General features: G+C 44.9%; 1 protein-coding gene across 10 annotated transcripts in view; it reads left to right on the forward strand.

Moving 5' to 3' along the window:
• The window catches only part of sugct (succinyl-CoA:glutarate-CoA transferase), a 564,860-nt gene that overhangs the window by 377,848 nt on the left and 173,609 nt on the right, over positions 1–13,403 (forward strand). The window contains exon 13 of one of the 10 annotated variants that reach the window (XM_072252169.1): positions 10,365–10,460. The exons of the other annotated variants lie outside the window; for them this stretch is intronic. Coding sequence (XP_072108270.1) covers positions 10,365–10,433 — 69 coding nt within the window. The 3' untranslated portion in view covers positions 10,434–10,460. The remainder of the gene's footprint in view (positions 1–10,364; positions 10,461–13,403) is intronic. 10 annotated transcript variants of the gene reach the window in all.

Below are 13,403 nucleotides of genomic sequence, written 5' to 3' on the forward strand. Positions count from 1 at the left end.
TGAGATGATATTCTGAATGCAGTTTCCAGCATGTTGCTGTGCAGTTCACAGAGCAGAGAACGTGATGCTGTGCTGACCTTTTAACCAACTCCAAGATTAATTTAACCCTTCCCTTACACAGAGCCTCCCCCATTTTTCTTTCATCCATGTGCCAGTCTGTAGCAAGAGTTTATTAAATGTCCCAAAGGTATTTGCCTCTTTCACACCCCTGGCAGGGAGTTCCACACACCCACCACATGATGTGTAAAAAAATTACCTCTGACATTCCCTGAATACTTTTCCTCCAATCACCTTAAAATTATGCCTCTTCATAATAGCCATTCCCACGCTGGGAAAAAGTCCCTGGCTGTCCACTCTGTCTAGGCTTCTTATCATGTTGCACATCTCTAGCAAGTCACCTCTCATCCTCCTTCACTCCAAAGAGAATAGCCCTAGCTCACTCAACCTATCCTCATAAAACATGCTCTCCAATCCGGGCAGATTTCCTCTGCTCTCTGTCTAAAACTTCTCCATCCTTAATGCGGATGTGGAATGCAGCAAACTTTGTGTGAATGCCTTCTGAATTTTGAAACAAATATTCATAGTGTGAAAGCAATTTAAACAAAAACTCTAACATGGATGTAATTGAGGACTCAGTTCAAAATTCAGGTGTGTTTATTGTCACTCTTCAGTACACGACTGTAAAGGAGAACAATTGATTGTTACTTCGGCTCTAGTACAGTATATAAAAACACAATAAATATAAATATAAAAGTAATACTACAATGTAGAAGTAACTCACAGATACAAGACACTTTGCAGATGCTGGAAATCCAAAGCAACACACACAAAATACTAGAGGAACTCAGCCTCCACAGAAATGAGTAAACAGTCGATGTTTCAGGATAAGACCCTTCTTTGGGAATGAGATGTCCACATGAAAAGATGGGTAAGCGGAAGGAGGCTAGCTGAAGGGTAATGGGTGAAGCCAGGCGGGTGGGAAAGGTAAAGGGCTACAGAGGAAGGAAGGGGAGAGTGGACCATAGGAGAAGGGGAAGCAGGTGAGAAGAAGTGAAAAGCCCGAGCTGGGAACGGGGAGAGGAGGGATTGTCCACTGGAAGGAGAAATCGATATTAATGCCATCAAGTACAAACAACTTTATGAGTTAATTATGAAGAGACCACCTAGATGCATTTTTTGAAGATACTGTTAAGGTCTCTCAGGTCTCCTTGGTTTTATGTCCTCAGAGGGGATAGGTAATGTGGTTGGTATTTAACTGCGAGATATTTAATTGCCACAGAACAATGACTGTTGACTACAGAAGTGCATCAACAAATCTTAGTAACAACACTAGGTAATGCAGTCACATATAGATTTTGAAACACTGTAATTAAATTCTATTGGCTTTAGTTGTCCCCACACACCTGGACCCCCACCCTCCATATATTTCAGTATCTCACCTATAATTGAAATCCATTGAAACATTAAAGGCATCTTGTTTATGATATTAGTAAAAGCAGAAATACACAGCAGGCCCATCAGCATCTGAAAGGGAAATGGCCGGTTAACATTTTTGTGGAATCTCTTTGTCAGTACAATCCTGTTTTAGCAGTTGTTTCTTGTTTCATTCTCATGGGTGTATCAGGTGGAGTGATATCACTGTGGGATCCAAAAGTAGGCACAACATGTCTGTGCCCCCTGCTGATTAGAGTCTGTAACATTCAGTCAGATTACATAATATAATAATTAATTTTCAAATAATTGCTAATACAAGGGGTCATTACTTTTAAGACAGGGGTTCCCAACCTTTTTAATGCCATGGACTGCTGCAATTAACCAAGGGATCCATGGACCCCAAGTTGGGAACCATTGCTTGAAGATGATTGGAGGAAAGCATAGAGGGGATGTCAGAGGTAATTTTTTTACACAGAGATTTGTGGGTGCATGGAACGTCCTGCTGGGGGTGATGGTAGAGGCAGATATATTAGGGATGTTTAAGAAACTCTTGGATAGGCGCTTGGTTGTTAGAAAAAGGGAGGCTATGTGGGAAGGAAGGGTTAGATTGATGTTGGAGTACCTTAAATGGTCAGCACAACATTTTGGGCTGAAGGACCTGTACTGTGTTGCAATGTTCTATTTTCTCTGAAAAAGGGTCTAGTGCTTTCCTAGAGTTTGTCATCAGAACGTTGGTTTAAATCAATATCTGTACACGGATGGAAACCCAAGAAGAGTTTATTCATTCTATGTTCTCTGTTTTAAGCTTGGATTATATTAATTTCAAAGTGCAATTCATGTTTCAAATCAACTAACCTAAAGTTAATCATATCATGTACAATTTCTGAATTCAATGTATGCAAAATGTTGTCTGAAATTGGAATTGGCACTACTTTGCTAATGAAAACTTTGGAAATATGGCCAATGGATTCCCAGCCCAAAATTAGAAGGGACAAGCTGTTGTTGGGAGTAAGCCAGTGGTGAGAGTAAAAGTGTCAGGCTTTGGCTCAAAGGAGGCTTAGGCTCACAATAACCATTTCAAAGTTGCTGGTGAACGCAGCAGGGCAGGCAGCATCTGTAGGAAGAGGTGCAGTCGACGTTTCAGGCCGAGACCCTTCGTCAGGACTAACTGAAGGAACTCTTCCTTCAGTTAGTCCTGACGTAGGGTCTCGGCCTGAAACGTCGACTGCACCTCTTCCTACAGATGCTGCCTGGCCTGCTGCGTTCACCAGCAACTTTGATGTGTGTTGCTTGAATTTCCAGCATCTGCAGAATTCCTGTTGTTCGCAATAACCATTGGTAGGTTTCTGTTAGGTTCCATATTTTGTTTTCTCTGACTGTACCTAGTGTAATAAATGGCGATTGTATGTTCTTCATGCCGGATGTTGGAGTCCTGGGAGACCCAGGGTCTTCCAGGGAACTACACTTGTGTCAAGTGCATTCAGTTGCAGCTCCTTGAGACCGTGTTAGGGATCTGGAGCAGCAGCTGGATGATGTCCGGCTTGCACGGGAGAGTGAGGAGAAAATCGATCAGAGTTAAGGGGAAGTAGTCGTCCCAAAGTTGCAGGAGGCAACCAGTGCGTTGACTGTCAGGAGAAATGGAAATGTGAATAGGCAGTTAGAGCAGAGCACCCCTGTGGCCATTCCACTCAATAAAAAGTATACCTTTTTAGAATCTGCAGTGGGGGATGAGCTCCCAGGGCAATGCCATGGAGACCAGGTTACTGGCTCTGAGCATGGGTCTGTGGTGCAGAAGGGAGAGAGGCAGAAGAGGGGAGTGGTAGTGATAGGGAATTCAGTAGTCAGGGGAACAGACAGGAGATTCTGTGGGTGTGAATGGGACACCTGAATGGTATCTTGTCTCCAAGGTGCCAGGGTCAGAGGGTCTCAGATCGCATCCACAGCATTTTGGAGAGGAAGGTAGAGCAGTCAGATGTCTTGGTACATGTTGGTACCGATGACATAGGAAGTAAAAGCAAAAAGGTACCCGACATACCCGATCAAAACTTTTCCGTGGAGGACTTCCAGACCGTTCGGGCTGACCGGAAGTGCACTGAGAGCGGTAAGCGTAAAGGAGTTGGGGCTTGCTGTTCTGGTTAATAACGGATGGTGCAATCCTGGTCATATTACGATCGAGGAACGTGTTTGTAGACCGGATATTGAACTTTTTGCTGTTGGACTCCGGCCATATTCCACCGAGATACAACACTGGAGGTTGTTCCTGCCTGTGGCCATCAAACTTTGCAGCTCCTCCCATGGAGGGTCAGACACCCTGAGCCAATAGGCTGGTCCTGGACTTATTTCCATCTGGCATAGTTTGCATATTGTTGTTTGATTGTTTGTGGTTTTTGTTTTGCTATATTTATGCTCTACTCTTGGTTGATGGGGCTATAACGAAACCCAATTTCCCTCAGGATCAATAAAGTATATCTATCTATCTATCTATCTAAAAGAGAATTTGGAGAGCTAGGTAGAAAGCTGAGAAGCAGGACCTCCTGGGTAGTAATTCCTGGATTGCTGTCTGCGCCACGCCCCAGTGAGGGTAGAAACAGAAAGATTTGGCAGACTAATGCGTGGTTGAGAAGCTGGTGCAGGGGGCAGGGCTTTAGGTTCTTGGATCGTTGGGATCTCTTCTGGGGGGGAGGGGGGCGGTATGGCCTGTTCAAAAGTGACAGGTTGTACCTGAACCCGAGGGGGACCAATATTCTCACGGGTAGGTTTGTTAGAGCTGTTGGGAGGGTTAAAACTAATTTGGGAGGGGGGTGGGAACTGGAGTGAAGGGACTCAGGATAGCACGTATAATAAAAAAGCAAAGACAGTGTGCAGTCAGACTGCCAAGAAAGGCAGGCAGATGATATGACATAATTGCAGCCAGCAGGGTGGGTTACAGTGCATTAGCAATGCATAATCAGAAAGGGTAACAAATGCAGCACTCAAAGTGTTATACCTGAATGCACGGAGTATATGAAATAAGGTGGATGATCTTGTTGCACTTTTACAGATTGTTGGGTATGATGTTGTGGCCATCACTGAATCATGGCTGAAGGGTGGTTGTAGTTGGGAGCTGAATGTCCAAGGTTACACATTGTTTCAGAAGGATAAGAAGGTAGACAGAGGGGGTGGCGTGGCTCTGCTGGTAAAAAATGGCAATCAAATCAGTAGAAAGATGTGACATAGGATCAGAAGACGTTGAATCCTTGTGGGTTGCATTAAGAAACTGCAAAGGTAAAAGGACCACTGAAGGCAGGCCTCCCAACAGTAGCTGGGATGTGGACCACAGATTACAACAGGAAATAGAAAAGGCATGTCAAAATGGGAGATTTTAGCATGCAGGTCAATTGGAAAAATCAGGTTGCAAATGGATCTCAAGACAGTGAATTTGTTGAATGCCTACGAGATGGCTTTTTAGAGCAGTTTGTCAATGAGCCTACTAGGATATCAGCTATACTGGTTTTGTGTGTTATATAATGAACCAGAAGTGATTAGGGAGTTTAAGGTAAAAGTGCCCTTAGGAGACAGTAATCACAATATGATTGAGTTCAAACTGAAATTTGATAGGGAGAATGTAAAGTCTGACGTAACAGTATTTCCATGGAGTAAAGGAAATTACAGTGGTATGAGAGAGGAGTTGGCCAAAGTAAATTGGAAGGAGATGCTGACAGGGATGACAACAGAGCAGTATTCGTGTTAATTTGATAGAAAAATGAGGAAGGTGAAGGACAGATGTATTCAAAAAAAACAAAGAAATACTCAAATGGCAAAATAATCAAACTGTGGCTGAAAAGGGAAGACAAGGCAAATAAAAGCAAAAGAGAGATCGTACAACAAAGCAATAATTAGGGGGAAGACAATGGATTGGGAAGCTTTTAAAACCCTACAGAGCACAACTAAAAGAATCATTAGGAGGGAAAGATGAAATATGAAAGCAAGCTAACAAACAATATTAAAGTGGATAGTAAAAGCTTTTTTCCAGTATGTAAAAAATAAAAAAGAGATGGGAGTGGAAATAGGACTGCTAGAAAATGAGGCCGGAGAAATAATAATGGAACCAAGGAGATGGCAGATGAACTGTTTGAGTATTTTGCATCAGTCTTCACTGTCGAAGGCACTAGCAGTGTACCAGTTGTTGAAGGGTGTGAATGGTGTGCAATTACTATTACAAACGAGAAGGTTTTCAAAAAGCTGAATTACTTAAAGGTACATAAGTCACCTGGACCAGATGAACTGCACCCTAGGGTTCTGAAAGAGGTAGCGGTAAAGATTGTGGAAGCATTAGTAATGATCTTTCAAAAATCTTAGGAAGCAAAAAGAAAATTATAGATCAGATAGCGGACCTCAGTGGCTGGGATGATGTTGGATTCAGTTGTTAAGGATGAGGTTATAGAGTACTTAGTGACACAGGACAAGAAAGGACAAAGTCAGCATGGTTTCATTAAGGGAAAATCTCGTCTGATGAACCTGTTGGAATTCTTTGAGGAGATTAAATGTAGGATAGATAAAGGGGATGCAGTGGATATTGTATCTTTGGACTTTCAGAAGGCCTTTGACAAGGTACCACACATGAGGCAGCTTACCAAGTTAAGAGCCCATGGTATTACAGGAAAGTTACTGGCATGGTTAGAGCATTGGCTGATTGGTAGGAGGCAGTGAGTGGAAATATAAAAGGATCCTTTTCTAGTTTGCTATCAGTGACTACTAGTGTTCTGCAGGGGTCGGTGTTAGCACCGCTTCTTTTTATGCTGTATATCAATGATGGAATAGATGGTTTTGTTGCCAAGTTTGCATATGATATGAAGATTGGTAGAGAGGCAGGTTTTAGGCATCTGTTAATCTTGTGAGACTATGGATTTGCACCTTGGAAGGTTTCCAGGGGGCAGGCCTGGGCAAGGTTGTATGGAAGACTGGCAGTTCCCCATGCTGCAAGTCTCCCCTCTCCACGCCACCGATATTGTCCAAGGGAAGGGCACTAGGGCCGATATAGCTTGGCACCGGTGTCATCGCAGAGCAATGTGTGATCAAGTGCCTTGCTCAAGGACACAATACGCTGCCTCAGCTGAGGCTCGAACTAACGACCTTCAGATCACTAGACTGATACCTTAACCACTTGTCTATTGTCTGTTAACACAAGAGAGGCAGGTAGTGTTGAGGAAACAGGTATGCTACAGAAGGACTTAGAATGATTAGGAGAATGGGCAAGAGGGTGGCAAATGAAATACAATGTTGGAAAATGTGTGGTCGTACACTTTGGAGGTAGAAATAAATGTGTAGACTATTTTCTAAATGGGGAGTCCTTGTGTAGAACACCCAGAAGATTAACTTGCAGGTAGAGTCAGTGGTGAGGAAGGCAAATGCAATGTTAGCATTCAGTTCAAGAGGTCTAGAATACAAGAGCAGGAATGTGATGCTGAGGCTTTATAAGGCATTGGTGAGGTCTCAGCTTGAGCATTGTGAGCAGTTTTGGGCCACTCATCTAAGAAAAGGTGCATTTAGAGGAGGTTCACAAGGATGATTCTGGGAATTAAAGTTTTATCATTTGAGAAACGTTTGATAGCTCCTGCTCTTTACTCGCTGGAATTTAGAAGGATGGGATGGGGGGCGGGGAATCTCATTGAAATCTTTTGAATGTTGGAAGTCCTGGAGAGAGTGGATATGGAAAGAATGTTTCCAGTTCCCCTCTACCACCACTCTCCTCCATCTATCGGAATTAGTCCTTAATCTTAATAATTTCTCCTTTGGCTCCTCCCACTTCCTCCAAACTAAAGGTGTAGCCATGGGCACCCGCATGGGTCGCAGCTATGCCTGCTTTTTTGTTGGCTTTGTGGAACGATCCATGTTCCAAGCCTATACTGGTATCTGTCCCCCACTTTTCCTTCGCTACATCAACGACTGCATTGGCGCTGCTTCCCGCATGCATGCTGAGCTCGTTGACTTCCTTAACTTTGCCTCCAACTTTCACTCTGCCCTCAGGTTTACCTGGTCCATTTCCGACACCTCCCTCCCCTTTCTTGATCTTTCTGTCTCTATCTCCGGAGACAGCTTATCCACTGATGTCTACTATAAGCCTATGGACTCTCATAGCTACCTGGACTATTCCTCTTCCCACTGTGTCTCTTGCAAAAATGCCATCTCCTTGTCACGATTCCTCCGTCTCTGCCGCATCTGCTCTCAGGATGAGGCTTTTCATTCCAGACGAAGGAGATGTCCTCCTTTTTTAGAGAAAGGGGCTTCCCTTCCTCCAGCATCAGCTCTGCTCTCAAATGCATCTCTCCCATTTTACGCACATCTGCTCTCACCCCATCCTCCTGCCACCCCGCTAGGAATAGGGTTCCTCTTGTCCTCACCTACCACCCACCAGCCTCCGGGTCCAACATATAGTTCTCTGTAACTGCTGCCACCTCCAATGGGATCCCACCACTAAGCACATCTTTCCCTCTCCCCCCTCTCTGTTTTCTGCAGGGATCGCTCCCTACGCAACTCCCTTGTCTATTCTTACCCCTCCAATCCCTTCCCACCGATCTCCTTCCCGGCACTTATCCTTGTAAGCGGAACAAGTGCTACACATGCCCTTACATTTCCTCCCTTACCACCATTCAGGGCCCCAGGCAGTCCTTCCAGGTGAGGCGACACTTCACCTGTGAGTCGGCTGGGGTGATATACTGTGTCCGGTGCTCCCGATGCAGCCTTCTATATATTGGTGAGACCCGACGCAGGCTGGGAGACCGTTTCGCTGAACGCCTATGCTCTGTCCACCAGAGAAAGTAGGATCTCCCAGTGGCCACATATTTTAATTCCACGTCCCATTCCCATTCTGATATGTCTATCCACGACCTCCTCTACTGTAAAGATGAAGCCACACTCAGGTTGGAGGAACAACACCTTATATTCCATCTGGGTAGCCTCCAACCTGATGGCATGAACATTGACTTTTCTAACTTATGTTAATACCCTACCTCCCCTTAGTACCCCATCCCTTCTTTATTTATTTATTTATTTATATTTCTTTCCCCTTTTTTCCCTCTCTTCTTTCTCCCTCTGTCCCTCTCACTATAACTCCTTGCCCATCCTCTGGGCTTTCCCCCCCATCTTTCTCCTTAGGCTTCCTGTCCCATGATCCTCTCCCTTCTCCAGCCTTGTATCCCTTTTGCCAATCAACTTTCCAGCTCTTAGATCCATCCCTCCCCTCCTGTCTTCTCCTATCATTTCGGATCTCCCCCTCCCCCTCCCACTTTCAAATCTCTTACTATCCCTTCTTTCAGTTAGTCCTGATGAAGGGTCTCGGCCCGAAACATCGACTGTACCTCTTCCTAGAGATGCTGCCTGGCCTGCTGCGTTCACCAGCATTTTTTGGGTGTGTTGCTTGAATTTCCAGCATCTGCAGATTTCCTTGTGTTTCCCATGGTGGGGTAGTCTAGGACAAGGGCATAGACTAGGATAGAGGAGTGTCTACTAAAAACAGATGCGGGGAAATATCATTAGCCAGAGGTGGTGAATTTGTGGAATTAATTACCACAGGCAGCTGTGGAGGCCAGGTCGTTGGGTGTATTTAAGGCAGAGTTTGATTGGACACGGCATCAACGGTTATGGGGAGAAGGCCGGGGTATGGGGGCTGAGGAGGGGAAAAAGTGTCAGCCATGATTGAATGGCAGAGCAGACTCGATGAGCCAAATGGCCTAATTCTGCTCCTATGTCTTGTGGTCTAATTGCATATTGTACTGGAATTATTCTGATCTTTTGAAGAATTTCTTTGGTTTTCTTAATATCAGAATCACATGTATTATCACTGACATATCTATTTCATGAGGAGACTGAGGTCCTTTAACATCTGTCGGATGATGCTGAGGATGTTCTATGAGTCTGTGATGGCCGGTGCTATCATGTTTGCTGTTGTGTGCTGGGGCAGCAGACTGAGGGTAGCAGACACCAACAGAATCAACAAACTCATTGGTAAGGCCAGTGATGTGGGGATGGAACTGGACTGTCTGGCGGTGGTGTCTGAAAAGAGGATGCTGTCCAAGTTGCATGCCATCTTGGACAATGTCTCCCATCCACTACATAATGTACTGGTTGGGCACAGGAGTACATTCAGCCAGAGACTCATTCCACTGAGATGCAACACAGAGCGTCATAGGAAGTCATTCCTGCCTGTGGCCATCAAACTTTACAACTCCTCCCTTGGAAGGTCAGACACCCTGAGTCAATAGGCTGGTCCTGGACTTATTTCCTGGCATAATTTACATATTAATATTTAATTATTTATGGTTTTATATTGCTATATTTATACTCTATTCTTGGTTGGGGCAACTGTAACTGACTATGACTATGATGTTGTGAAATTTGTTGCTTTGTGACAGCTGGACAGTGCAATGCATGAAAGATTATTATAAGATACTGTACATAAAAATGTAAATAAATGGTGCACAAAGAGAGGAGGATAGTGAGGTCATGTTCATGAGTGCATGGTCCATTCAGAAACCTCATGGTGGAGATGAAGAAGCTGTTTCTATAATAATTAGTGTCTATCTTCAGGCTCCTGTAACTCCTCACTGATGGTAATACTGAGAAGAGGGCATATCCTGGGAGGAGAGGGTCCCCCAGTGATCAATGCCACCTTCTTCAGTCATCACCTTTTGAACATGTCCTCGATGGCCGGGAGGTTGGTGCTCATGATGGAGCTGGTTGAGTTTATAACCTTCTGCAACTTTTTTCCAATTCGGTCCATTGGCCCTTCCTGGTCATTGGCACCTCCATACCAGACGGTGTTGCAACCAGTCAGCACGCTCTCCACAGTACATCTATAGAAATTTGCATGACATACCAGATCTCCTCCAACTGCTAATGAAATATAGCCGCACCCATGTGATCAATTAATCAACTCACCCATTTGTCTTTAGAATGTGGGAGGCAACTTGAGCACCCAGAGGAAACCCACGTGGTCACATGGATATCAACACATCTATTGAGATGTTCCCACAGCAAATGATCTCACTGTAAGGACTCTTTATCTTACATCATGCTCGTTATTTATTGTAATTTACTTATTTTTGCATTTGCACAGTTTGTTGTTCATTGATCATTTTACAGTTACTGATCTGTAGATTTGCCGAGTATGCCCGCAGGAAAAAGAATCTCATGCGGTGACATGTATGTGCAATACTCTGATAATAAAACTTACTTTGAACTTTGGCACTATGGTACCACTACGCTACTGTGTCACCCCACTGGTGTACAGACTGCCTAATTGTTTTGTTTTCAACCTGGAAGTCATTGTCCATATGACAAGGCACACCATTACTTCATTTATTATTTGGCTGTCATGTCCTAAAATGACCGCAAGATATGAAATATGCACTGTAAATCCCAATGTGATTTTTAATACCCCTGCAAGAAGCTGAAGTTCCAAATCATCTGTTCAGTAAGGGATCAGATGCAGGCTTGGTGCTGTTTGACAGTTCAGGGGCCACTGTGCCTGCAAGGAGTCGAGCTGGAGTTGTGGGGCCAGTCTCGCCACCCTCATTGCTCCTCTCAAAACTGCCTTCAGCCCCAAACAGGGGTATTTTAGACATCTCGAACACGAGCAAATCTGCAGATGATGGAGTTTCAAGCAACACACATAAAAGTTGCTGGTGAACGCAGCAGGCCAGGCAGCATCTCTAGGAAGAGGTATAGTCGACGGTTCGGGCTGAGACCCTTCGTCAGGGCTAACTGAAAGAAGAGCTAGTAAGAGATTTGAAAGTGGGACAGGGAGGGGGAGATCCGAAATGATAGAAGACAGGAGAGGGAGGGTTGGAGCCAAGAGCTGGACAGTTGATTGCAAAAGGGAAATGAGAAGATCATGGGACAGGAGGCCCAGGGAGAAAGAAAAGCGGGAGGGGGGAAAAACCAGAGGATGGGCAAGGGGTATAGTGAGAGGGACAGAGGGAGAAAAAGGAGAGAGAGAAAAAGAATGTGTGTATAAAAATAAATAACGGATGGGGTATGAGGGGGAGGTGGGGCATTAGCAGAAGTTAGAGAAGTCAATGTTCATGCCATCAGGTTGGAGGCTACCCAGACGGAATATAAGGTGTTGTTCCTCCAACCTGAGTGTGGTTTCATCTTTACAGTAGAGGAGGCTGTGGATAGACATATCAGAATGGGAATGGGAATGGGATGTGGAATTAAAATGTGTGGCCACTGGGAGACCTTGCTTTCTCTGGCGGACAGAGCGTAGGTGTTCAGCGAAACGATCTCCCAGTCTGCGTCGGGTCTCGCCAATATATAGAAGGCCACATCGGGAGCACCGGACGCAGTATATCACCCCAGCCGACTCACAGGTGAAGTGTCGCCTCACCTGGAAGGACTGTCTGGGGCCCTGAATGGTGGTAAGGGAGGAAGTGTAAGGGCATGTGTAGCACTTGTTCCGCTTACGAGGATATTTTAGACATCTCTCTGTCAGTGGGCCAGGCTGTCCTCAATATTATTTATATTTCACATTGTTCTCAGTATTTCTTTTGCACTATTTGTCAGGTCTATATTTATTGATTTAGCAATACAATGTGGAGTAGGCCCTTCCAGCCCTTCAGACCACACCCCAGCAACCCCCGACAACCTGGATTTAACCCTAACCTAATCATGGGACAATTTGCAATGACCCATTAACGTACCTGGTACATCTTGTTACTGAGGGAGGGAACTGGAGCAGCCGGGGAAAATCCACGCTTTCAACCGGGAGGATGTACAGAGACTCCTTACAGAACGGTGCTGGACTGGAACTCCAAACTCAGGAACGCCCTGAGCTGTCACAGTGTCACGCTAACTGCCACGCTACTGTGGCACATGTATAGTTTCTCATTGTTCCGTCATATTCCTATAAATGCTGGCAAGAAAATGAATCTCAAGGTAGTATATGATGACATATGCGTAGTTTGATGATAAATTTACTTTGACATTGAATGTAGGTGAATGAGAGGCGACCTTACAGAAATGTTTTAAAGTTCTGAGAACAATTGATAAGACAGATGGTGGCAGTCTTTCCCCCGTGGTAGGGGAGTCTAAATCTCGGGGTCATGGGTTTAAGGTGAGAGGAAATAAACCTGAGGGACAACATATTTACACGGAAGGTGGCGAGTATATGGAACAAGCTGCCAGAGGAAGTGGCTGCACCGGGTACAATAGTACCATTTAAGAAGCACTTAGCACTTGAATAGGTACATGGAGAGGTGAGGCCTGGGAGGATATGAGCTGAACGCACGAAATTGGGACTAGGTGGGTGGGCGCTGTGGTCGGAATAGACTCATTGGCCTGAAGGGCCTGTATCCATGCTGTATTGATCAATGACCCTTGTTAGAACTGTTCGGCTGCCTCACCTTCTGGTATGTAGGGGCCGGGGAGGGGGGGGGGGCACTGCACAAGATTGAAATAAGCGGCAGAAAGTTGTGAATTCAGTCAGTTCCATCATGGACACATGCCTCCCCAGTCTCCAGGATAACTTCAAAGAGCAAGGCCTCAGAAAGGCACCATCCATTATTAAGGACCCCCCCCCCCCCCCCAATCACCCCGGACGTGCCCTCTTCTCATTGTTACCATTAGGAAGGAGGTACAGAAGCCTGAAGGCACACACTCAGTGATTCAGGAACAGCATCTTCCCCACCACCATCTGATTTCTGAATGGACATTGAACCCATGAACACTACCTCACTACCTCACTCCTATTTTTGCACAACTTACTGCATTCAACTATATATATATATAAATTATATAAACTGTAATTCACAGTTTATCTGATTATGTATTGCAATGTACTGCTGCTGCATAACAATAAATTTCACAATAAATGCCAGTGATATTAAATCTGATTCTGATTCAGATAGAGGGACTTTGACCTCATAGCATTGCCTCTGTTTCTCGTTGCACAGATATGGCCTGAGTGTTTCCAGATTTTCAGATTTTACTGA

The sequence above is a fragment of the Mobula birostris genome, chromosome 1, assembly GCF_030028105.1.
Source record: "Mobula birostris isolate sMobBir1 chromosome 1, sMobBir1.hap1, whole genome shotgun sequence".
In the NCBI taxonomy this organism is placed as follows: Eukaryota; Metazoa; Chordata; class Chondrichthyes; order Myliobatiformes; family Myliobatidae; genus Mobula; species Mobula birostris.